Source organism: Pseudorca crassidens, chromosome X (genome assembly GCF_039906515.1).
Source record: "Pseudorca crassidens isolate mPseCra1 chromosome X, mPseCra1.hap1, whole genome shotgun sequence".
In the NCBI taxonomy this organism is placed as follows: domain Eukaryota; kingdom Metazoa; phylum Chordata; class Mammalia; order Artiodactyla; family Delphinidae; genus Pseudorca; species Pseudorca crassidens.
Genome location: NC_090317.1, coordinates 77,133,955 through 77,161,439, shown reverse-complemented (window position 1 = coordinate 77,161,439; position 27,485 = coordinate 77,133,955). Strand labels below are relative to the sequence as shown.

The 27,485-nt window shown below is 37.7% G+C and overlaps 1 protein-coding gene across 3 annotated transcripts in view; it reads right to left on the bottom strand.

Moving 5' to 3' along the window:
- The window catches only part of EDA2R (ectodysplasin A2 receptor), a 69,059-nt gene that overhangs the window by 3,974 nt on the left and 37,600 nt on the right, over positions 1 to 27,485 (bottom strand). For all 3 annotated transcript variants that reach the window (XM_067724656.1, XM_067724657.1, XM_067724658.1), the window contains exons 3-5: positions 3,444 to 3,622; positions 2,804 to 2,889; positions 993 to 1,157 (exon numbers count right to left, since the gene is read on the bottom strand). In XM_067724656.1, the coding sequence (XP_067580757.1) occupies positions 993 to 1,157; positions 2,804 to 2,889; positions 3,444 to 3,622 (430 nt within the window). The remainder of the gene's footprint in view (positions 1 to 992; positions 1,158 to 2,803; positions 2,890 to 3,443; positions 3,623 to 27,485) is intronic.

Below are 27,485 nucleotides of genomic sequence, written 5' to 3'. Positions count from 1 at the left end.
AAAGTTGTGTTGCTTTGGACCCAATATACAGTGGGCTGAGGAGGAGTCCTTAGCACCTGTGTATCTAGTAGAATGTGTCCTCCTCTTTCCTTACTAAATCAACTCTGCTTACTAGCCTGGGTTCCTATTTTGGTGTCTCTGTCCAGCTCTCAGCTCCCTTGATGGCACTGAAGCTGCACTGAACCTCAGTACTATTGACTAAAGATCTAAACCCTTCTCTGGTCTTGGCCAGCCACCATCTCACCTCCCCTATATCTTCCCTCAGTGACCTGGCATTCTTGTCTCATATTCTTGGCTAATGGCTGGACTTGTGCTGAAAATAGATCATGATGTTACTCCTGATTTTAAATATGACATTCCATCTAAAATTTCACATGGCCATCTCCTATGGGCTGGGCCAGAGCTCTGGTTATCATTATTGTCTGAGGAAAAATGTCTAAGTTTGCCAATTCCTCTGGACATTGGGCTCTCAGTTACCACATTTGGTATACTACTATACTGATAACCATTGCCTGAGACCTCACCCACTTTTATTATAGTCATGTCTCATTCCAGCCAGCCTTCCTCTTTTCCTGACATGCTCCAGAATCTATACCTATTAGTAGATATAACTAATTGGAAAAGAACTTAGAAATCAACTTCATCTCTCATTTTAAAGATTAAGGAGAAAGAGGTCCAAAGAAGCTAGATGACTTATCTAAAGTTACACAGTGATTTAGAGGTAGATTGGACTAGGACTTCAGATGCCTTTCCCAAGGGTTTTCCCATAATGTTGTAGCCCTTTATGAATCACCACACCTTAAAGAACCAGGTCCTATAAACTCATAGGGTCAGCCTCAATCATCTCTGAAGTCCTGTGCATTCTATTGCCACCCCAGATATTTCAGCACTGTAGGGAAGGTCCATTAACTCTCAACCCCAGGAAATTCCTCTCCTCTGCTAGTTAGAACCTTGTTCCTGATTCATGTAATACGTGAAGCAGCTACCCTTACCACGCTGGCAATTTCTGTTGAAGAACTGCTTGCAGTAGAGGAAGAAGAGCCCCAGGAAGGCCAGGGTAAACACCATGAGCAGACTGCTCACCAGTGCAACAAGTGTGACCTCCTGAGGGGATACTGTGGGTACATCTGCCTTCACTAAGCTCAACTGGAAGGCACCTGTGAGACAAGAAAGTGGGGGAGGTCAGTCACTGTGGGTAGTCAATAGTCACCCTGACACTGGGCCTGGACTTCCTCAGGCCAGCACCCTCTCCCCAGGGTCTTCCTCAACTAGGGCTGCTAAACTGGTTCTACTTCTTTGTAGAGCAGGGAAAAGTATAACGAACAAAGTGGAGGAACTAGCATATACTGCTGGTATGGTATAAATTAGTATAGTTATTTGAAGATGCACATATCCTGTGGTCTTTCCATGTCACATTCAGTTATATAACCTAGACAAATAGAAACAAACTAAAATGTTCATCAGTAGGGCACAGGATAAATAAATCATGATATAATTCTATTATGTAATATTATTATATAGCATTTAAAATAAAAGACCTGTATGGATCAATTTAAATAATCCAGAGAGGAAAAGCAAATTGGAGAGAGAGTATATAACTTGATATCACTTACATAAAACATTATAAAATATAAAAAATAGCATATAGAATACATTGCTTATGAATATATATATATATATATATATATATATATATATATATATATATATATAAAAGAATACAAGTATCAAAACATTGGTGGAGAGTTTGGCAGAGTCATAGTGCTCACAAGTTATCCACATGCTTCTCTGCATTTCCCATACACCCTTGTAGTAAGGCCATAAGAGTACTTCTGGCCAATGGACTGTGAGTGGAAGTAATGTGTGTCACTTGCAGACTGAAGTAGTTAAAAGCCAGTATGTCTCCTCTATCTCTTAACCTGTCCCATCAACCTGGAAACCACATGGTTTGATGGTATAGTTACAAGATAGAGTAAGATCTTTGCATATGAAAAATAAACTTTTATTGCATGAAATCACTGAGATTTGGGGGTTTGTTACTGTAGCATAACCTACCAACAAGATACACACAATTTCATGATAGTGGTTGCCTCTGGGGAGGTAAGGAGAGAATGGAACTCAGAAAGGATCAAAACACAGATTCCATTAAACTTGTGGAATTTTCATTTAAAAAAAATCTGAAGCAAATATGCAAAATTTTAAGATTTATTAATCATTGATGCTGTGTAACTGAGCATTTTTCTTTTTATATTTTTCTGCATTTAAAATATTTCTACATATTTGAAATACTTCATGTTTTAAAAAGATATCAATAAATTAAAAAATAAGTGAGTAGACATATAGTTGGTAGATAGACAAAAATAATAGACAGATAAATGGATAGTGATATGGGCACAGACTAGATCTTAGTGCTTCATTCAGCCTTTTACTAGTCCTAAGCATTAGGGACTCCTATAAACTTCAAATAAATAATACACAAGTGTACAAATATTATAATTTACAAAATGCTTTCTAACCTCTTATCTCACTAGAACTAGGCAGAATCCCATAAGGTATGAAGAACAATGATTTTCATGACTTACATTTTTTTCAGGTGAGGGAAATGAGGTTCAATGAGATTCAATAATTTATAGAAGGTTACACAGATAATATATTGCAAAACTATTACTCAAATCTAACCAATTCCCTTGCCAATCTACCCTATAGGAAGGAGTATGAGGGGGTAGGGGAAGTCTTTACTATGCTGTCTTGCTGTCACCCAATGGATTGGGGGGGAAAGGGGAGAAGAGAACTGGATACACACACTGAACCTCAGAGGTGGGGGTCTGCTTCGTGCATGGGATACACTCTTGATCCTGCAGGCCTCCAATACGTGTCTTTTGGTAGAACCTGTAGTCAGAGCAATAAAAAATGGCAAGATGATCAAACAAGCAATGTACTTGGATTGGTCCTTCTTGAACCATAGGCAGCTTCTAAGAGTCTTGTCCTCCAGGAAGCCATCACTCACTCTGACCCCTCGTGAGTTCTCTGCCTCTATGTCTGATTCTGACTCAAGAGTCCCAGACGCTCCACCTCTTCCCCCATTCACCAAACCCTATAACCAAAAGGGGAACTAGTCTCACAAGAGAAGGAAACACTGCTTTGACACCAACTGCTTCCTAATCTCTTCTAGGTCTACAGTGAGATTTACCTTGAAACTTGGGCCTGAGCTAAGCATGCCAGCATGATAAAACAGCTGTTTAGTACTCATCTGTAATTGACTGCGTGCTAAGTACTTTATAGAGGTATCTTGAAAAAATAATGCTTCTCCCTCAGGGGAGCTTAAACTCATCATGATATGGACAGTTAGAATACTTCAACTAGGCCCTGAGAGGTAAGGATGAGGGAGACCTCCAAGGGCTACAGAATGCCCAGAAGATCTTGGCCTTATGTAGCAGGCTCACCTGGGCAGACAGTCCCCACAGACGGCATTAGAGGTAGCTGTACAGTTCTCCTTCTGGATACGATTGATGACAGCACAGGTGATGCAAGTATGACATCTATGGTGGCCCCAGCTGCTTTTATATCTGCGGGGAGGGCAGGCTGCGCAGTATGCATCTCCACCTTCTCCATAACCACAATCCTTCAGTGAAATGGGAGTCACTAACATTACTCTACAGAAACTTGGAGAGAGGATTAGCTATGGGACAAGTGGACATTGTACGGAGTAACATTTTACAAACTGCAAGTTGCAACCCATTACTGAGTCATGACATCAATTTACAGTCAGCATAGGTTAGGTTATGCTATGGTAAAAAAGTAAACTCCAAACCTCAGTGTCTTAAAAGAACAAAAATTTATTTCTCACTCACACCATTTTGCTTACCAGAGATTTCCTGGGGGCTCTGTTTTACGTTATACTTACTGGGTTACCCAGAGTGATGGAGGCTTCATCTTTGTGCTACCATGATTGGAGCATCAGAGAAAAGAGAATATTGTGATCTGTGCACTGGCTCTTAAATCTTCCCCCAGAAATAACTCATTTCATTTTGCTCACGTCCTTCACCACACACATCACCTGATCATTAGTAACTACAAAAGTAAAAGAAAGTATAATTCTATAGTGTGCCAGAGCTGGGGAACTGGAAATATTTGACAATGAATGCTAATCACTACCTATCTTAGTATTGTTTTATAGAAGTTTTACAGATGAAATATGTAAGTATGTGTTGGGTTGTGATGAAAATTTTATTTCTTACATTTTACTGAACTATAGTTGACTCACAACATTATATTCATTTCAGGAGTACAACACAGTGATTCAATATTTTTATAGATTACACATCACACAAAGTTATTATATTATTGACTGTAATCCCTGTGATGTACATTGCATCTCTGTGGTGTATTCAGTTTATAACTGGTAGGTTGTCCCTCTTAATTCCCTTCACCTATTGGGCTGGCCAAAAAGTTCGTTTGGGTTTTTCTGCAGGATGTTAGGAACAACCTGAACGAACATTTTGGCCAAGCTAATATTTTGCCCTTACCCCTACACTCCTCTCCTCTGCCAATGACTAGTTTTTTCTCTGTATCTGTGAGCCTGTTTCTGTTTGGTTATATTTGTTTATTTGTTTTTCAGATTCCACATATAAATGAAAACATATAGTATTTGTTATTCCCTGTCTGATTTCACCTATTACTCCACCCCTCTCCTCTCTGGCAACTACTAGTTTGGTCTCTACATCTGTGATTGTCTCTGTTTTGTTACATTTATTTGTTTGTTTTGTATTTTTAGATTCCACATATAAGTGAAGACATACTGTATTTGTCTTTCTCTCTGACTTATTTCACCTAGCATAATACCATCTAGATCCATCCATGTTGTTGTAAATGACAAGATTTCATTATTGTTTATGGCCGAGTAATATTTCATTGTGTGTATATATATATATATATATATATATATATACACATATATATGTGTGTGTGTGTGTGTGTATATATATATATATATATATATATATATACACATACATATACCACATCTTCTTTACCCATTCATCTGTTGATGGACACTTAGGTTGCTTCTACATCTTGGCTATTAAAATAATGCTTCAATTAACACTGGGATGCATATAACTTTTTGAATTAGTGATTACATTTTCTTCAGATAAATACCCAAGAGTGGAATTGCTGGATCAAATGGTAGTAATATTTTTAATTTTTTGAGGAACCTTTATATTGTTTTCCATAATGGTTGTACCAATTTATATTCCTACAAACAGTGCATGAGGGGTCCCTTTTCTCCACATCCTCTCCAACATTTGTTATTTCTTGCCTTTTTGATGATAGCCATTCTGACAGGTGTGAGGTGATACCTCATTGGGATTTTGATTTGCATTTCCCTGATGATTAGTGATGTTGAAAATCTTTTCATGTGTCTGTTGGCCATATATATGTCTTCTTTGGAAAAATGTCTATTCTGGTCCTCTGCCCATTTTTAATTCGGTTGTTTGTGTGTTTTTGATGTTGACTGTTATGAGTTATTTGTATATTTTGGATATTAACCTCTTAGTGGATATTTTATTTGCAAATATATTCTTCTATTCAGTAAGTTGCCTTTTTGTTTTGTTGATGTGCTTTGCTGTGCAAGTTACAGACAATATCACAGAAATACAAATAATCATGAGAATACTATGAACAATTATATGCTAACAAATTGGACAACCAAGAAAAAATGGATACATTTCTAGAAATATACAATCTTTTAAGATTGAATCTTACTCTCGGAAATGCTCAAACATGTTTGAATAAAGGTGGTATAGAGGAGAGATGAGTGATCCAGCTGGATATTGTCTCAGGTCTGGTATTGACTCAGTGTAACTTTGGCTAGCCTCTCTCCATTTCCAAGCATCAGAGTCCCCAACACCTGAGGATATTAAAATAAATGGTCTCTAAATATTCTTCCAGCTCTGGCATTCTAACCTAGGAACGAGGCTCCTGCCTGTTATATCATAGCTCTTTGTCAAAGACACAACTCTACTTAACAATGGATATTAGTTATTTGTTTGTTGTGGGAGAAGTTGGCTGGTTGTTCACTAAACTCATTCACCTTTCTTCCTGGGAATACCACTTGTCAACATTTTCTAACCCCACACAAGTCTGTAGGGACATGTGCCTAATTTCTAGCCAATGGAATATGGTTTAAATGATGTATGCATCTCTCAGGCCTGGCTCAACAAAAAACTGTCTTTTTTCTTTATACTTATTTTATAATTAAAGTATCCTTAATTTTCTTTATGCTTTGATCTTCTGGCACACAGGGACACCCAGGGAGATGTTGGAATCAATATATTAAAAACGACAGAGGACATCAGGGATATGGAGGAGGCAGCAGCTCTGAGCTTTCATTCTCTCACAGAAGTGTAGCAACACAAACAGAAACTGTCGGAATCAATGTTGTCAGAACTCTGGGAAATAGTCAAACATTTACAACAATGAAGCAAATGCTGAACCAAGAAAAAGGCATCTTGAAAATGATAGGAAAGATTTGTGCCATTTTTACTTGCCCTTACTGCACCCCTCTCCCCAGTAACAGTCCTAAAGTGAAGGCAGTCTTAAAGTAGCAGCAGCCTGAGTTCCTAGTGTGAAACCCTCACCCCTAGGTCCAGAGTGAGCTAAGCAAAACTTATTCAAAAATTATTGTGTATGTCTATTTTAACCTGTTATCTGAAGGACAGATACAAGGTGCTCATCTCTGTTTCACTCAATTCAAAATGCAGGCTGGAAAATGGGTGGGCATTTGTTAAAATGTTTTGCAAAGCAAACTAATAAACCAGAGATGCCTGGGACAAGAAATTATGGGTGGAGACATATAATAGACTGCTTAATTCTGGAGCAAAAGCTGGAGAAGATTCTTTGGGAAATTAGGACATTCAAAAGCACCAATATATATGGGGCCAGTTTAGAAAGGCCCATGTATGTCCAGGGAAAGACACATGACTAGAAAAATATGGAGAAGACCCAAAGCTTGCACACCGGACTGATACATGGGCTAAGTGCCAGTTTGGCTAAGTGTTGAAGGAGTGCTTCAGCACAGAGCCAATGTTCAAAGATTGGGAGAGGTATGTGGGTTTTTTGGTTGCTACTGTTGTTATTTACTTTTAACTGCTGGCACTCAAGGAAATTCCTGTCAAAATATTAGCTGAAAAAGAGCCACACAGACTTCAGTGATCACATATGACAAAGAATACAGTCTTTGCACAAATAATTTGGTTAAAACAACTAAACAAATGGACTACTATAGCCATCATCAAATAAAGCAACAACAACAGAAAACAGCTAAATATGGGGAAGGGGGAGAATCTGATTTTCAGTTACCACATTATAATTAAAACAGTTTTCAAAAACAACAACAACAAAAACACAAGGCATAAAAAGAAACAGGAATGTATGGCCCACTTACAGTAACAAATAAAATTGACAAACTGTTCCTGAGGAAATCCAGACATCAGACCTACTAGACAAAGACAAAAAAGTACTGTCTTAAATATGTTCAAAGTAAAACATAGACAAAGAACTAAAGAATATAAGAAAATAAATGTATGAAAAATATGGTAATATCAAAAAAGAAAAATTGTAAAAAGTAACCAAACAGAAATACTAGAATTGAAAAGTAAAATAACTGAAATTAAAAATTCACTAGAAGAGTTCAACAGCAGATCTGAACAAGTAGAAGAACAAATGATGAAACCTGAAACATGACAGTTGAAATTGTTGAAATTATTAAGTCTGAGGAGCAGAAATTTAAAAAGGATGAAGTAAGTAAACAAAACCTAAGAGACACCATCAAATGGACCAATATACACATTATGGGAGTCCCAAAAGTAAAAGAGAGAGAAAGATAAAGAAACAGAAAGAAATTTGAATAAATAATGGCTGAAATTTCTCAAAATTGACAGAAGACATGAATAACACATCCACAATGCTCAACAAACTTTGATTTGGAAAAACTCAAAAAGACCCATATGAGACATAAACAAGATGTGGATAGCCAAAGACAAAATGAAAATCTTGAAGCAGAAGGAGAGAAACAATCTGTCAAATACAAGGGATCCTCAATAAGATGCAAAGTTGATTTCTCTTCAGAACCTGGAAGCTGGAAGGCAATAAGATAACATATTTAAGTCTCAAAAGAAATAAACTATTAACCAATTTTATACCCAGCAAAAAATCCTTCAAAAATGAGGGAGAAATTAAAATATTCCTGGATAAATAAAAGAAGCTAAAGGAGTTTGATACTACTAGACTTGTACTTCAATAAATGTTAAAGGGAGTTCTTCAGGTTAAAATGAAAGGACCCTAGATAGTAACTCAAAGCCATAAAAAGAAGTCAATATCCCTGGTAAAGTTAAATACACAGGCAAATACAGAAGGCAGCATTATTGAATATTTGGTTTGGAACTCTGCCTTTTATTTCCTATATTATTTAAAAGAAAAATTAATAAAATAGTAACAACAATAATAATAAATCTATGTTATTGCACATACAATGATTAAGATAAAAACAAAAGTGACAAAAATAACATAGAGGAAGGTGATATCAAACTGTATAAGTGGGCTTCCCTGGTGGCGCAGTGGTTGAGGGTCCGCCTGCTGATGCAGGGGACACGGGTTCATGTCCCAGTCCGGGAAGATCCCACATGCTGCGGAGTGGCTGGACCCATGTGCCATGGACACTGAGCCTGCGCATCCAGAGCCTGTGCTCCACAACGGGAGAGGCCACAATAGTAAGAGGCCTGCGCACCACAAAAAAAAAAACAAAAAAAAACAACAAAGAAAAACAAAAAACCCTGTATGTGTCGAGTTTATGTATGTTATTGAAATTAACTTGGTATTAATGCAAAATATATTGTTAAAATTTAGTATGTAATATATAAAATAGATAATTGATAAGGACCTACTGTATAGCACAGGGAACTCTACTCAATACTCTGTAATGGCCTATGTGGGAAAAGAATCTAAAAAAGAGTGTGTATATATATATATATATGTGTATGTATATATATATGTGTGTGTGTGTGTGTGTATAACTGATTCATTTTCCTGTACACCTGAGACTAGCACAACATTGTAAATCAACTATGCTCCAATGAATTTTTTTAAAAAATAAATAAAATTTAGTATGTTAAAGGGAATCTACATGGTAACCACAAAGAAAATATATTTAAAAAGAAAACCCCACACAAAAGAAATGATAAGGGAATTAAAACTTTTCACTGCAAAAGATCAACTAGCACAAAAATGGCAATGAGGAAGAAAATGATGAATAAAAATGGCATAAGAAATACATAAAACTAATAATAAAATGTCAGAAGTACTCTCTTATCAGTACTAATCTTTATGTATATGGATTAAACTCTCCAAAGGTACAGATTGATGGGTTGGATAAAAAGAACATAATCCACTTATATACTATATGAAGAGATTCATTTAGATCCAAAGACACAAATGGGTTGAAAGTAAAAGACAGGAAACATATTCCATGCAAATAGTACTGAGAAGCGAATTGGGATGTCTACACTGATATCAGACAAAATAGACTTTAAGTTAAAACTTTTACAAGAGAAAGGGAAGGACGTTATATATTTATAAATGGTCAATACATCAAGAAGATATAACAACTCTGAACATACATACACCAAATAACAAATCCCCCCAAATCTATGCAGCATTGACAAAATTTAAGTGAGTAATAGTGGTTCTAAATAATAGTTGGAGACTTGAATACCAACTTCAATAAAAGATTGCATATCTAGACAGAATAGCAATAACAATGTAGAGGGCTTTAACAACACTATAAAACAACTAGACATAACTGACATTTATAGAACACTACACCTAACAAAAGAAGAATATACATTCTTCTCCATTGCACATGAAACATTCTGTAAGTAGACCACATATGTTAGGTTATGAAACAAGTTTCAATGAATTTTAAAAGACTGAAATTATACAAAGTGTCTTTTCTGACCACAGACAATGATGATATAAATCAATAACAGAAAGAAAATTGGAAAATACACAAACATGTGTAATTAAATACCACATTCTTAAAAAACTAGTGGGTCAAAGAAAAAGTCTTAAGGGAAACTGTAAATTACTTAAAGCTGAATGAAAATAAAAAAACACCACATACCAAAATGTATGGGATACAGCAAGGCAGTAGTAGTCTGAGGAAAACTTATACCTGTAAGTGCCTATATTAAAAAAGAAAAGAGATTTCAAATAAATAATCTAAATTTATACCACAAGGAACTAGAAAAAACATAACAAAGTAAGCCCAAAGCTAGCAGAAGGAAGGAAATAATAGATTAGAGTGGAGATAAATAGAGTAGAAAAACAATAGAATCAATGAAAACTAGATTCTTTGAAAAGATGAACAAAATTGGCAATCCTTCCAATCCTTCAGCTATACTTACAAAGAAAAAAGAGAGAAGATGAAGATGACTAAAATCAGAAAGGAAAGTGGGGGATTTCTGACAGAATGGCAGAGTAGGAGGACCTGAGCTCACCTCTTCTCACAAAAACACCAAAATCATGAGTATCTGCTGAACAACCATTGACAAAAAAAGGACTGGAAACAACCAAAAAACATATTTTACATCCAAAGACAAAGAAGAAGTCACAATGAGATGATAGGATCCTGTACCCACCAGGTGGGCAACCAACAAACTTTAAAATAATTATATTGCAGAGGTTCTCTCACAGGAGTGAGATTTCTGAGCCTCACATCAGGCTCCCTAGACTGCTGGTCTGGTATCAGGAGGAGGAGCCCGCAGAGTATTTGGCTTTGAAGGCCAGTGGGGCTTGATGGCAGGAACTCCACAAGACTTGGGGAAATAGAAAGAATATTCTTAGAGGACACACACAAGGTTTGTACAAACTGGGACCTAGGGGGAAAAACAGTGACTTCATAGCAGCCTGGGTCAGACCTACCTGCTGGTCTTGGAGGGTCTCCTGGGGAGGGGGGCGGCTGTAGCTCATTTCAGGGACAAGGACACTGGTGGCAGAGGTACTAGGGAGTACTCATTGGTTTGAGCTGTCTGAGGTTGCCATTTTGACACCAAGGCTTGGTCCCACACAATAGCCCTTAGGCTCCAGTGCTAGGATGCCTAGGGCCAAACAACAAACAGGATGGGAACACAGCACCAACCATCAGAAGACAGACTGCTTAAAGTTTTCCTGAGAACACAGCCACCTTTAAACACACCTCTTGACACAGCCCGGCCAGCCAGTGGGACAGGACCCAGCTCTACCCACCAGTGGGCAGGCACCAGTCACTCTCACAAGGAGCCTGCACAAGCCTCTTAGACCAGCCTCACCCAACAGAGGGCAGACACCAGAAACAAGAGGAACTACAATCCTGCAGCCTCTGGGATCACAAACACCAAAAGTTAGGCAAAATGAGATAGCAGAGGAATATGTTCCAGATGAAGAAACAAGATAAAACCCCAGAACAACTAAGTGAAGTGGAGATAGGCAATCTACCCAACAAAGAGTTCAGTGTAATGACTGTAAAGATGATCCAAGAAGGTAGGAAAAGAATGGATGCACAGAGCTAGAAATTACAAGAAGTTTTAAACAAAAGGTTAGAAAATACAAAGAATAACCAAACAGAGTTGAAGAATAAAATAGTGAAAATGAAAAATACACTAGAAGGAACCAATAGCAGAATAAATGAGGCAGAAGAATGGATAAGTGAGCTGAAGAAAGGATGGTGGAAATTACTGCCGAGGAACAGAATAAAGAAAAAAGAATGAAAAGAAGTGAGGACAATCTCAGAGACCTCTGAGACACACAAACATTCACATTACAAGGATCCCAGAAAGAGAAGAGAGAGATAAAAGTCATGAGAAAATATTTGAAGACATAATAGCTGAAAAATTCCCTACCCTAACAGGGGAAAGGAAACAATCACCCAAGTCCAGGAATCACAGAGAGTCTCATACATGATAAACGCAAGGAGGAACACACTGAAACACACAATAATAAAATTGACAAAAATCACAGACAGAGAAAATATTAAAAGCAACAAGGATTGTTTGTTTTTTTGTTATTGAGCTGCATGAGCTGCTTGTAAATTTTGGAAATTAATCCTTTGTCAGTTGCTTCATTTGCAAATATTTTCTCCCATTCTGAGGGTTGTCTTTTGGTCTTGTTTATGGTTTCCTTTGCTGTGCAAAAGCTTTCAAGTTTCATTAGGTCCCATTTGTTTATTTTTGTTTTTATTTCCATTCCTCTAGGAGGTGGGTCAAAAAGGATCTTGCTGTGATTTATGTCATAGAGTGTTCTGCCTATGTTTTCCTCTAAGAGTTTGATAGTTTCTGGCCTTACATTTAGGTCTTTAATCCATTTTGAGCTTATTTTTGTGTATGGTGTTAGGGAGTGATGTAATCTCATACTTTTACATGTACCTGTCCAGTTTTCCCCCAAAATGGGCAGAAGACCTAAATAGACATTTCTCCAAAGAAGACATACAGACTGCCAACAAACACATGAAAGAATGCTCAACATCATTAATCATTAGAGAAATGCAAATCAAAACTACAATGAGATATCATCTCACACCAGTCAGAATGGCCATCATCAAAAAATCTAGAAACAATAAATGCTGGAGAGGGTGTGGAGAAAAGGGAACACTCTTGCACTGCTGGTGGGAATGTGAATTGGTTCAGCCACTATGGAGAACAGTATGGATGTTCCTTAGAAAACTACAAATAGAACTACCATATGACCCAGCAATCCCACTACTGGGCATATACCCTGAGAAAACCAAAATTCAAAAAGAGTCATGTACCAAAATGTTCATTGCAGCTCTATTTACAATAGCTCAGAGATGGAAACAACCTAAGTGCCCATCATTGGATGAATGGATAAAGAAGATGTGGCACATATATACAATGGAATATTACTCAGCCATAAAAAGAAAAGAAATTGAGCTATTTGTAATGAGGTGGATAGACCTAGAGTCTGTCATACAGAGTGAAGTAAGTCAGAAAGAGAAAGACAAATACAGTATGCTAACACATATATATGGAATTGAAGAAAAATAAATGTCATGAAGAACCTAGGGGTAAGACAGGAATAAAGACACAGACCTACTGGAGAACGGACTTGAGGATATGGGGAGGGGGAAGGGTGAGCTCTGACAGGGTGAGAGAGAGGCATGGACATATATACACTACCAAACGTAAGGTAGATAGCTAGTGGGAAGCAGCCGCATGGCACAGGGATATTGGCTCGGTGCTTTGTGACCGCCTGGAGGGGTGGGATAGGGAGGGTGGGAGGGAGGGAGACGCAAGAGGGAAGAGATATGGGAACATATGTATATGTATAACTGATTCACTTTGTTATAAAGCAGAAACTAACACACCATTGTAAAGCAATTGTACCCCAATAAAGATGATAAAAAAAAATAAAATAAAAGCAGCAAGGAAAAAGCAACAAATAACATACAAGTAAATCCCAATAAGGTTATCAGTTGAGTTTTCACCAGAAACTCTGCAGGCCAGAAAGGAGTAGCACTATACTGTATATTTAAAGTGATGAAAGGGAAAAACCTACAACAAAGAATACTCTACACACCAAGGCTCTCATTCAGATTTGAGGGAGAAATCAAAAGCCTGACAGAGAAGCAAAGGCTAAGAGAATTCAACGCCACCAAATGAGCTTTACAATGAATGCTGAAGGAGCTTCTATAGGTAGCAAATAAGAGGCCACAATTAGAAACAAGAAAATTATGAAATGGGAAAGCTCAATGGTAAATGTAAACATACAACAAAGGTAGGAAATCATCCACACACAAACATATTATCAAATCCAGCAATGGTGAGAAGAGGAGAATACAAATATAGGATATTGGAAATGCATTTGAAATTAATAGACCAGCAACTTACAACAATCTTGTATATATATAGGTTGCATGCCAACACTTCATGGGAACCACAAAAATCTGCAATAGATATCCAAAAAAAAAAAAAGAGAGAAAAAGGAATCCAAAGAGAACTCTAAAGATACACATCAAATACCTAGAGAAGAGAACAAAAGTGGAAGGAAAGAAAAAAGACCTAAAAAACAAATCCAAAATATTAACAAAATAGTATTAATACATAAGTATCAGTGAGTATGTTAAATGTAAAAGGAATAAATGCTCCAAGCAAAAGACATAGACTGGCTGAATGGATACAAAAACAAGACCTATATATATGCTGTCTACAAGAGACCCACTTCAAATCTAGGGACACATACAGAAAGTGAGGGGATAGAAAAAGGTATTCCATGCCAATGGAAATCAAAAGAAAGTTGGAGTAGAAATACTTATATCAGAAAAAATATATTTTAAAATAAGGACTGTTACAAGAGACAAAGAAGGACACTACATCAATCCATTTCTAATTCTACTGATTTGAGTTTTCTCCATTTTTTTCTTGATGAGTCTGGCTAATGGTTTATCAATTTTGTTTATCTTCTCAAAGAACCAGCTTTTAGTTTTTTTTGTTTTTTTTTTTTGTGGTATGTGGGCCTCTCACTATTGTGGCCTCTCCCACTGCGGAGCACAGGCTCCGGACATGCAGGTCCAGCAGCCATGGCTCACAGGCCCAGCTGCTCTGCGGCATGTGGGATCTTCCCGGACCGGGGCACGAACCCACATCCCCTGCATCGGCACACGGACTCTCAACCACTGCACCACCAGGGAAGCCCCCAGCTTTTAGTTTTATTGATCGTTGCTACTGTTTCCTTCATTTCTTTTTCACTTATTTCTGATCTGATCTTTATGATTTCTTTCCTTCTGCTAACTTTGGGGTTTTTTGTTCTTCTTTCTCTAATTGTTTTAGGTGTAAGGTTAGGTGGTTTATTTGAGATGTTTCTTGTTTCTTGAGGTAGGATTGTATTGCGATGAACTTCCCTCTTAGAACTGCTGGAGAGGGTGTGGACAAAAGGGAACCCTCTTGCACTGTTGGTGGGAATGTAAATTGATACAGCCACTATGGAGAACAGTATGGAGGTTCCTTATAAAAACAAAAATAGAACTACCATATGACCCAGCAATCCCACTACTGGGCATATACCCTGAGAAAACCATAATTCAAAAAGAGTCATGTACCACAATGTTCATTGCAGCTCTATTTACAATAGCCAGGACATGGAAGCAACCTAAGTGTCCATTGACAGATGAATGGATAAAGAAGATGTGGCACATATATACAATGGAATATTACTCAGCCATAAAAAGAAACGAAATTGAGTTATTTATATTGAGGTGGATGGACCAATAGTCTGTCATACAGAGTGAAGTGAGTCAGAAAGAGAAAAAAAATTACCGTATGCTAACACATATATATGGAATCTAAAAAAAAAATGGTTATTATGAACCTCAGGGCAGGACAGGAATAAAGATGCAGATGTAGAGAATGGACTTGAGGACACGGGGAGGGGGAAGGGTAAGCTGGGACGAAGTGAGAGAGTGACATGGACTTATATATACTACCAAATGTAAAATAGATAGCTATTGGGAAGCAGCCGCATAGCACGGGGAGATCAGCACGGTACTTTGTGACCACCTAGATGGGTGGGATAGGGAGGGTGGGAGGAAGATGCAAGAGGGAGGAGATATGGGGATATATATATATATATATATATATATATATATATATATACATATATATATATATGTATGTATATGTATAGCTGATTCACTATTTTATAAAGCAGAAACTAACACACCATTGTAAAGCAATTATACTCTAATAAAGATGTTAAAAATAAAATAAAAAATTTAAAAAAGGTATCAATCCAAGAAGATATAACAATTGTAAATATATATGCACTCAACATAGGAACACCCGTATATATAAAGTGTATGCTAACAGCCATAAAAGGAGAAATAGTAACACAATAATAGTGGTGGACTTTAACACCCCAATTACATCAGTGAGAAAATCAATAAGGAAACACAGGCTTTAAATGACACATTAGACTATATGGACTTAACTGATATTTATAGGGCATTCCAACAAAAAGTAGCAGAACACACATTCTTCTCAAGTGCACATGGAATATTTTCCAGGATAGATAGCATGCTGGGCCATAAAGGAAACCTCAATATAAATTTCAGAAAACTGAAATCATATCAAGCATATTTTCCAACCACAATGCTGTGAAATTAGAAATCAACTACAAGAAAAAAAGTTGTAAAAAAAAATTGGAGGCTAAACAACATGGTACTAAACAATGTATCACTGAAGAAGTCAACAAGCAAATTAAAAAGTACCTAGAGACAAATGAAAATGAAAACATGACGATCCAAAAATTATGGGATGCAGCATATGCAGTTCTAAGAGGGAAGTTTACAGCAATGCAATCGTACCTCAGGAAACAATTAAAATCACAAGTAAACAACCTAAAGTAAACAACCTAGGTGCTTTTACACCTAAAGAAACTAGAGAAAGAAGAACAAACAAACCCCAAAGTTAGCAGAAGGAAAGAAATAATGATCAGAGCAGTAATAAATGCAAAAGACTAAAAAAACAATAGACAAAGGTCAATGACGATAAAAGCTGGTTATTTGAAAGATAAGCAAAATTGATAAACCTTTAAACAGACACATCAAGATAAAAAGGAAGAGGGCCCAAGTCAATGAAATTAGAAATGAAAAAGAAGTTAAGACTGATGCCACAGAAATACAAAAGATCATAAGAGACTACTACAAGCAACTATATGCCAAAAAGTGGACAACAAAGAAGGAATGGACAAATTCTTAGAAAGGTACAATCTCCCAAGACTGAACCAGGAAGAAAAATAAAATATGAACAGACCAATCATGAGTACTGAAATTGAAAGTGTGATTAAAGAAACACCCAACAAACAAAAGTCCAGGACCAGATGACTTCACAGGTGAATTCTATCAAACATTTAGAGAAGAGTTAACAACTATCATTCTGAAACTCTTCCAAAAAATTGCAGAGGCAGGAACACTTCAGATTTCATTCTATGAGGTCACCATCACCCTGATACTAAAAACAGATAAAGATATCACACAAAAAAGAAAATTACAGGCCAATGTCACTGATGAATATAGGGACAAAAATCCACAACAAAATACTAGCAACCGAATCAAATAATATATTAAAAAAATCATACATACATGATCAAGTGGGATTTATTCCAGGGATGCAAAGAGTTTTCAATATCCACAAATCAATCAGTGTGATACATCACATTAGCAAATTGAAGAATAAAACCATATGATCATCTCAATAGATGCAGAAAAAACTTTTGATAAAATTCAACACGTACTTAGGATAAAAGCTCTCCAGAAGGCAGGCATAGAGGGAACATAGCTCGACATAATGAAGGCCATATATGACAATCCCACAGCTAACATCATACTCAACAGTGAAAAGCTGAAATAATTTTCTCTAAGATCAGGAAAAAGACAAGGATGTCCACTCTCAATACTTTTACTCAACATAGTTTTGGAAGTCCTAGCTATGGAAATCAGAGAAGAAAAAGAAATAAAAGGAATCCAAAATGGAAAAGAAGAAGTAAAACTGTCAATGTCTGCAGATGACATGACACTATACATAGAAAGTCCTAAAGATGCCACCAGAAAACTATTACAGGTCACCAATGAATTTGGTGAAGTTACAGGATACAAAATTAATATGCAGAAATTTGTTGCATCCCAATATGCTAACAAAGAAAGATCAGAAAGAGAAATTAAGGAAACAATAACATTTACCATTGCATCAAAAAGAATAAAATACCTAGCAATAAATCTACCTAAGAAGACAAATGACATGTACTTTGAAAATTATAAGATGGTGATGAAAGAAATCAAAGATGACACAAACAAATGGAAAGATATACCATGTTCTTGGATTGGAAGAAAAAATATTGTCAGAATGACTATACTACCCAAGGTGATATACAGATTTAATGCAATCCCTATCAAATTGCCAATGGCTATTTTTTTTCAGATCTAGAACCAAAATCTTAAAATTTGTATGGAAACACAAAAGTCCCTGAATAGTAAAAGCAATCTTGAGAAAGAAAAATGGAGCGGGAGGAGTCAAGTTCTCTGACTTCAGACTATACTATAAAGCTACAGTAATCAAAAGCATATGGTACTGACACAAAGATAGACTTATAGATTAATGGAACAGGATAGAAAGCTTAGAAATAAAACCATGCATGTGTGGTCAATTAATCTATGACAAATGAGGCAAAAATATACAATGGAGAAAAGACAGTCTCTTCAATAAATGGTGCTGGGAAAACTGGCCAACTACATGTAAAAAAATAGAATTAGAACCTTCTCTTACGCCATACACAAAAATAAACTCAAAATGGATTAAGGAGCTAAATGTAAGATCAGATAATATAAAACTTAGAGGAAAACATAAGCAGAACACAGTTTGACATAAATTGTAGCAATATCTTTTTAGATCCACATCCTAGAGTAATAAAATAGAAACAAATAGAAACAAATGGGACCTAATCAAACGTAAAAGCTTTTGCACAGCAATGGAAACTATAAACAAAAAGAAAAGGCAACCCACAGAATGGGAGAAAATATTTGCAAATGATGCAGTGGACAAGGGATTATCTCCAAAATATACAAATAGCTCAGTATCCAAAAAACCCTAGCAACCCAATCAAAGTAGACATTTCTCCAAAGAAGACATACAGATGGCCATAAAGCACATTAGCTCAACATCACTATTTATTACAGAATTGCAAGTCAAAACTACAATGAGGTACCACCTCACAGCAGTCAGAATGGCCATCATCAAAAATTTTAGAAACAATAAATGCTGAAGAGGATGTGGAGATAAGGGAACCTTCCTACACTATTGGTGGATATGTAAATTAGTACAGAACACTATGGAGAGCAGTATGGAGGTTCTTTAAAAAAACTAAAAATACAGCTAACATATGATCCAGCAATCCCAATACCGGGCATATATCTGGAGAAAACCATACTTTGGAAATATACTTGCACCCCAATATTCACTGCAGCACTATTTACAATTGCCAAGACATGGAAACAGCCTAAATGTCCACTGACAGATTAAAGTATAAAGAAGATGTGGTATATATATATAATGAAATATTGCTCAGCCATAAAAAGATTGAAATAATGCCATTTGCAGCAACATGAATGGACCTAGAGATTATCATACTAAGTGAAGTAAATCAGACAAAGACAAATATCATATGATATCATTTATATGTGGAATCTAAAAAATGATATAAATGAACTTATTCACAAAACAGAAAGAGAGTCACAGACTTAGAAAACAAACTTATGGTTACCAAAGGGGGATGGTGGGTGGAGGGATAAATTAGGAGGTTGGGATTAACAGATACACCCTAGTATATATAAAATAGATAATCAACAAAGACCTACTGTATAGCACAGGGAACTCTACTCAGTAATCTGTAATAACCTATTTGGGAAAATTATCTAGAAAAGAATAGATATATGTATATGTATAACTGAACCACTTTGCTGTACACATGAAACTAACACAACATTGTAAATCAACTATACTCCAAAATAAAATAAATATTAATAAAAAAGAAATGAATGTGGGGATATTACTAACAACCTTACAGAAATTAAATAAAATTATAAAAGAATGTTTTAACAGTTATATAGCAACAAATTAGATAATCTAGATGAAATGGATAAATTCCTATAAATCCACAAATTACCTAAACTGAGTCAAGAAGAAATAGACAATATCAGCAGACTTATACCAAGTAAAGAGATTGAATCAGTAATGATAAATCTCTCAATGAAGAAAAATCCAGGAAGAGATGGCTTCTCTGGTGAATTCTACCAAACCTTAAAATAATTACTCTTAATGTTTTCAAAATTTACCAAAAAAATAAATTTAATTCAATACCTAACTCATGTTATGAGGCCAGCAATAACCTGATTAAAAATACGTCACAAGAAAAGAAAATTACACACCAATATCCCTCATGTATATTCATGTAAAAGTCTTCAACAAAATACAAACATAATGAATCCTATAGCATATTAAAAGGATTTTATACCAAGAAGAGTTTATCATAAGAATGCAAGGATGATTTAACATAAGAAAATCAATGTTAATATAGCTCACTAATAGAATAAAGGGGAAAAAACACATGCTTATATCAATTGTCAAAGAAATCTAGGAATAAAAGGGAACTTCTTTGACATGGTAAAAACCATATATGAAAAATCCACAGCTAAAATCATACTCAATGGTAAAAGACTGATACCTTTCCCCCTATGTTTAGAAACAAAAAAAACATGGCCACTTTCACCACTGCAATTCAACATCTTACTGGAAATCCTAGCCAGAGCTATTACAGAAGGCAAAGAAATAAAACGGATACAAATTGGAAGTAAAGAAGTAAAACTAGGGAATTCCCTGGCAGATCAGTAGTTAAGACTCTGCACTTCCAATACAGTAGGTTCAGGTTTGATCCCTGGTTGGGGAACTAAGATCTCACATGCTGCAAAGTATGGCCAAAAAATAAATAAGTAAAGCTATATTCATAGATAACATATTCCTATGTAGAAAATATCCTAATTACTCCACATGAAAGCTAGTAGAGGAAATAAATTTTTATGGGCTGAATTATCTCCCACCCCTAAATCATATGTTGAAGCCATAACTCTTGGTACCTCAGAAAGTGGCTGTATTTCAGAGATGGGACCTTTACAAATATAATTAAATTAAAATGGGATAGTTAAGGTGGGTCCTAATCCAATATGACTAGTATCCTTACAAGAAGAAGAGATTAGGACATAGAGAAAAGGGAAGACCAAACACGTGCTTATATATGCATAGAGAGACAACCATGTGAACACACAGCAAGAAGGCAGACATATGCAAGCCAAAGAGGGCCTCAGAAGGAACAAAAGACAGTCTACACCTTGATCTCAGTATTCTAACCTCAAGAACTGTTAGAAAGTAAAATTTCACTGCATATATATATATTATATATATATATATAGTTATAGTTATAGCTGTAGTTATAGTTATAGCAGCCTAGCAGCCCTAGCAAAGTAATACATATACAAAGTCAGAAAAGTTTCAGGATACAAGGTAAACACACAAAAGTCTGGTGCATTTCCATATACCAGCAAGAAACAATCCAAAAAAGAGATTAAAAAGCAATTATATTTCATAATACCTAAATGCATAAAATATCTGGAAATAAATTTAACTGAAGAGGGGAGTGTCCAAAATGGTAGAATAAGAAGAATATGAGCTCATCTTCTGCCATGCGCACATCAATATTACAATTATTTACAGAGCAACTATAGATGAGAAAGGCTGGAAGATTAGAAGAAAAGATCTTCAACAGCTAAAGATAAAGAAGGAACCACAACAGGTAGGAGGGGCTGAAATGGGTATCATCAAGACCCATACCCCAAAGTGGGTGACCGACAAATGGGAGGATGATTACAATTGCAGAGGTTCTCCCCAAGGAGCGACGGAACAGAGCCCCACGATGGGGTCTCCAGCCTGGGGGTCCTAAACTGGGAACATGTGTCCCCAGAACGTTTGGCTTTGAAGGCCAGCAGGGCTTAATATCAGGAGAGCCAGAGGGTTGTGAAAAATAAAGACACCACTCTTAAAGGGTGCACACAAAATCTCACACACTCCAGGACCCAGGGAAGAAGCAGTAATTTGATAGGAGCCTGGGTCAGACCCACCTGCTGGTCTTGGATAGTCTCCTGGAGAGACCACAGGAAACTGGAACTCACCCTGGGGATATAGACACTAGTTGCAGTAATTTTTTTGTGAGCTGCTTCTACCATGAAGATGCTGGTGCTGGTAAGTGCCATTTTGGAATCCTCCTTCTAGCTTATTAGTGCAGGGAGCCAGCCCTGCCTGTCAGGCTGTCAGCACCAGTATTGGGACACCTACAGCCAAGCAACTAGCCACCAGGGAGAGACACAAACCCACTGATGATCAGGATGGCTTCCTTAAGATCCCTTGAGCCCACAGACAACCTGAAACCCAACTCAGTCCACCAGAGGGCCTAGGACTCTGGCCTGTACACCAGTGCACCAGCATTAGACCTGGGAACCCAAGGGCCTTGAAGACAGAGATGCTGGAATCTGGCTATGTTCACCACTGGACTGGCATTAGCTCTGAGATCAGCTTCACCCACTAGTTGACAGAAACCAGTCCCAGGACCCACTGAGTCCCAGTCCTGCCCACCAGCAATCTGAAACACCAACACTAGATCCCTAGTGTCCTGCAGCCAGAGAACCTAGTGCTCAGCTCCACCACCATTGAGCTGGCAATAGTCTTGAGAACCCCTGAGCCTCAGCCCTGCCCACCAGAAGGCCAACACAAGCTCTGGGATGGCTGGGCCCTGTAGCCAGAGGCCTCAGGACACAGTTCTGTCCACCAGTGGGCCACCACTAGCCTCAGGACATGAGTTCACCCACCAGTGGGTGGGCAACTGCCCAGAGATACCTTGGGCCCTTAGTCAGGTGACCCATGATGTAGATCCACTCACCAGTGGGCCAGCACAAGCTTTCGGACATCCCAGACACAACACCCAGTTATGTCAGGATCTGGCCTGGCCTGGCAGCAAAACAAAAATAGATCTTGAACCCTGGACCTGCAGTCACCCAATGCAGAACCTGACTCCACCCACCAGGGGCCAGCACTAGCCCTGGGAAAACAGGGGGCTCTGCAGCCAGCTACCTGGTGACCTGGCCGTACCAATCAGTGACAGGCAGCCTCTTCACAAGGAAGGGCCTAGCCACCAACTGGAATGGGGGTGAGACACACCCACCAGACCACCCACAGTAGTCATCTTGACACTATAGAAGGACCCACCAAACCCACATGGGGTACAACCCTAGCTCTGATAACCAGAAAGAAGTGCAATGCTGGGGTGCATAGGACATTTCCCACAAAAGGTCACTTCTCCAACATAACCAACCTACCAAACACATAGAAATGAAAAGAGAAAATTAGGCAAAATGAATATGTTCCAAATGAAGGAACAAGATAAAACTACAGAAAAACTAAGTGAAGTGGACATAGACAATCTACCCAATAAAGGGTTTGAGATAATGTTCATAAAGATGCTCAAAGAACTCAGGAGAAGATGGTATAAACAGCATGAGAAGTTAAGAAGTTTTTAACAGAGAGTTAGAAAATATAAAGAACAACAAAGGAGATGAAAAATGACACAACAGAAGTGAGGAATACAACAGAAGGGATGAACAGTAGATTACATGACACAGAAGAACAGATCAGTGACCTGGAAGACAAAGCAGTGGAAATCACTGAAGCTGAACAGAAAAAAGAAAAAAAAAAAAAAGAAAAAAAAAGGGGGCTTCCCTGGTGGCACAGTGGTTGAGAATCTGCCTGCTAATGCAGGGGACATGGGTTCGAGCCCTGGTCTGGGAAGATCCCACATGCCGTGGAACAACTAGGCCAGTGAGCCACAATTACTGAGCCTGCGCATCTGGAGCCTGTGCTCCACAACAAGAGAGGTCACGAGAGTGAGAGGCCTGTGCACCACGATGAAGAGTGGCCCCCACTTGCCACAACTAGAGAAAGCCCTTGCACAGAAATGAAGACCCAACACAGCCATAAATTAAAAAATTAATTAAAAAAGGCTTAACATTTAAAAAAAAAAGAAGACAAGCTTGAGCTCGATAAGGTAGAGTAGAAGGATGTAGGCTTACCCCTTCTTACAGAAAAAAAATCACAACTAAATGCTGAACAAACAATGACAGAAAAACACTGAAACCTATCAAAAAAAGATACCCTAAAGAAGAAGCCAAAATGAGACAGTAAGAGGGGTGCAATCATGATAAGATCAAACCCCATACCTGCCAGGAAGGCAACCCATGGACTGGAGAGCAATTGTACCACAGAGACCCTCACAAAGGAGTGAAGGTCATGAGCCCCATGTCAGGCTTCCCAGCCAGGGGTCCAGCATTGGGAGGAGAAGCCCCCAGAGAAACTGGCTTTAAAGCCAGCAGTGTTTGATCACAGGAAATCCATGGGACTGGGGAAAACAGAGACCCACTCTTGGAGGGTGCACACAAGGTCCCATGTGCACCAGAACCCAGAGGAAAAAAGCAGTGACCTCATAAGAAACTGGGCAAGACCTACCTTCTAGCATTAGAGGGTCTCCTGAAGAGGTGGGGGGTGTCTGTGGCTCACTGTGGGGACAAAGAAAATGGCAGCAGCAGTTCTAGCGAGTACTCATTGGTGTGAGCCCTCCCAGAGGCTGCCACTAGTTCCACCCAACAGCCTGTTGGCTCCAGTACTGGGACGCCCCAGGCCAAACAACAAACAAGGTGGGAAGAGAGCTGCACCTATCAGCATCAGCTGCTTAAAGTTCTCCTGAGCATGGCCCTGCCCACCAGAGGGAGAAAACCCAGCTCCACCCACTAGTGGAGTCCCTCCACTGCCTCATCCATCAGAGGGCAAACAGCAGAAGCAAGAAGAATTACAATCTTGCAGCCTATGGAACAGAAACCACAATCACAGAAAGTCAGGCAAAATGAGATTGCAGATGAATGTTTCCCAGATGAAGGAAATAGATAAAACTCCAGAAGAACCACTAAATGAAGTGGAGATAGGCAACCTGCCAGAAAAAGAGTTCAGAATAATGGTAGTGAAGATGATCAAAGACCTCAGAAAAAGAATGGCAGGAAGGATTGAGAAGATGCAAGAAGTGTTTAAGAAAGACCTAGAAGAACTAAAGAACAAACAAACAGAGATAAACAATACAATAACTGAAATAAAAAATACACTAGAAGGAATCAATAGTAGAGTAACTGAGGCAGAAGAACAGAATGGATAAGTGACCTGGAAGACAGATGGTGGAAATCACTGCCATGGAAAAGAGTAAAGAAGAATGAAAAGAAACGAGGACAGTCTAAGAGACCTCTGGGATGATATTAAATGAACGAACATTCTCATTATATGGGTCCCAGAAGGAAAAGAGAGCAAGAGAGAAAGGACATGAGAAAATATGAAGAGGTAATGTATAACAGACATCTAGGTCCATGAAGCACAGAGAGTTCCCAAGAAGTTCAATCCAAAGAGGACCACACCAAGACCCTCTGCAATTAAAGTAGCAAAAGTTCAATGTACAGAGAGAATATTAAAAGCAGAGATGGAAATCAACAAGTTTTGTACAAGGGAAATCCCACAAGGCTATCAGCTGCCTTTTAAGCAGAAACTGCAGGCCAGAAGGAAGTGGCACAATATATTTAAAATGATGAAAGGAAAAAAACTATAACTAAGAATGTTATACCTGGTAAGGATTTAATTCAAATTTAATAGGGTTACCCAAAGTTTTACAGACAAGCAAAAGCTAAAAGTTCATCCACAGCAAGCCAGCTTTACAAGAAATGTTAAAGGGCATTCTCTAATTTTAAACAAAAAAGGCCACAACTAGAAATATTAAAAGCAGGAACAGAAAAATCTCATTGGTAAAGGCAATATACTGTAAATGTAGTAGTAAATCAACAACACAAAAAGCCAGTAGAAAGATTAAAGAGTAAAATCAACTATATTCAATGAGTAATTAAGAGACACAAACAAAAAGAAGATGTAAAATATGTGAAAAACAGTTGATGTGGGAGGAGGGTAGTAAAAATGCAATGTTGTTTAAAAACATTTGAAATTAAGAGATCAGTAGCTTAAAATAATCATGTATATATAGCAAATTCTATCTGTTAACCTCATGGTAACCACAAACCAAAAATCTATAATAGAACACAGACAGAAAAAGAGAGAAAGGAATCCAAACATAACATGAAAGATAGGCATCAAATCACAAGGGAAGAGTGCAAAAGAAGAAGAAAGGAAAAAAAAAAAAAGAAATATGAAAAGAACACCAAATAATTAACAAAATGAAAATAATTACACACTTGTCAGTAGTTACTTCAAATTTATTTATTTATTTTTAAGTATCTTTATTGGAGTATAATTTCTTACAATGGTGTGCTAGTTTCTGCTTTATAACAAAGTGAATCAGTTATACATATACATATGTTCCCATATCTCTTCCCTCTTGTATCCCCCTCCCTCCCACCCTCCCTATCCCACCCCTCTAGGTGGTCACAAACAATTGAGCTGATCTCCCTTTGCTATGCGGCTGCTTCCCACTAGCTATCTATTTTACCTTTGTTAGTGTATATATGTCCATGTCACTCTCTCACTTTGTCACAGCTTACCCTTCAAATTTAAATGGACTAAATGCTCTAGTCGAAAGACATAGAGTGGCTGAATGAATACAAAAAGACCCATATATATGCTGGTTTCACAAGACTCACTTCAGATCTAAAGACACACAGAAACTGTAAGTGAGGGGATGGAAAAAATATTCCATGAAAAGGGAAATGAAAAGAAAACCAGGGTAGCAATACTTATATCACACAAAATAGACTTTAAAACAAAGACTATAGCAAAGATGAAGAAGGACATTACAAAATGATTAAGGGATCAATCCAAGAGATATAACGAAAATATATATGAACCTAACATAGGAGCCCCTAAATACATAATGGAAATATTAACAAAAGTACAGAGAAAAATCAACAGTAACAGAGAAAGAGTGGGGCACTTTAACACACAACATACATATATGGACATATCATCCAGATGGAAAATCAATAAGGAAACACTGGCCCTAAACAACACATTACACCAAATGAATGTAATAAATCTATATAGAACATTCCATCCAAAAGCAAGAGAGTACACATCCTTTTCAAGTGCATATGGAACATTCTCCAGGACTGATCACATGCTAGGCTACTAAACAAGCCTTGGTAAATTTAAGAAAATTAAAATCATATCAAGCAACTTTTCCAACCACAACACTATGAGACTAGAAAACAACTACAAGATAAAAACTGCAAAAACCAAACACGTGGAGGCTAAACAACCAATGGGTCACTGAAGAAATCAGAGGAAATAAAAAAATTCCTGGAGACAAATAAAAACAGAAACACAATGATCCAAAATCTACAGGATGTGGCAAAATCAGTTCTCAGGAGGAAATTTATGATACAAGCTTACCTCAGGGAACAAGAAAAATCTCAAGGAAACAACTTAACCTTACACCTAAAGGAACTAGAAAAAGAAAAAAAAGCAAAACCCAGTGTTGGGACTTCCCTGGTGGCACAGTGGTTAAGAATCTGTCTGCCAATGCAGGGGACATGGGTTTCAGCCCTGGTCTGGGAAGATCCCACATTTTGTGGAGCAACTAAGCCCGTGCACCACAAGTACTGAGCCTCTTCTCTAGAGCCTGTGAGCCACAACTACTGAAGCCCATGTGCCTAGAGCCTGTGCTCCACAACAAAAAGAAACCACCACAATAAGAAGCTTCTGCATCACAATGAAGAGTAGCCCCTGCTCGCCGCAACTAGAGAAAGCCCG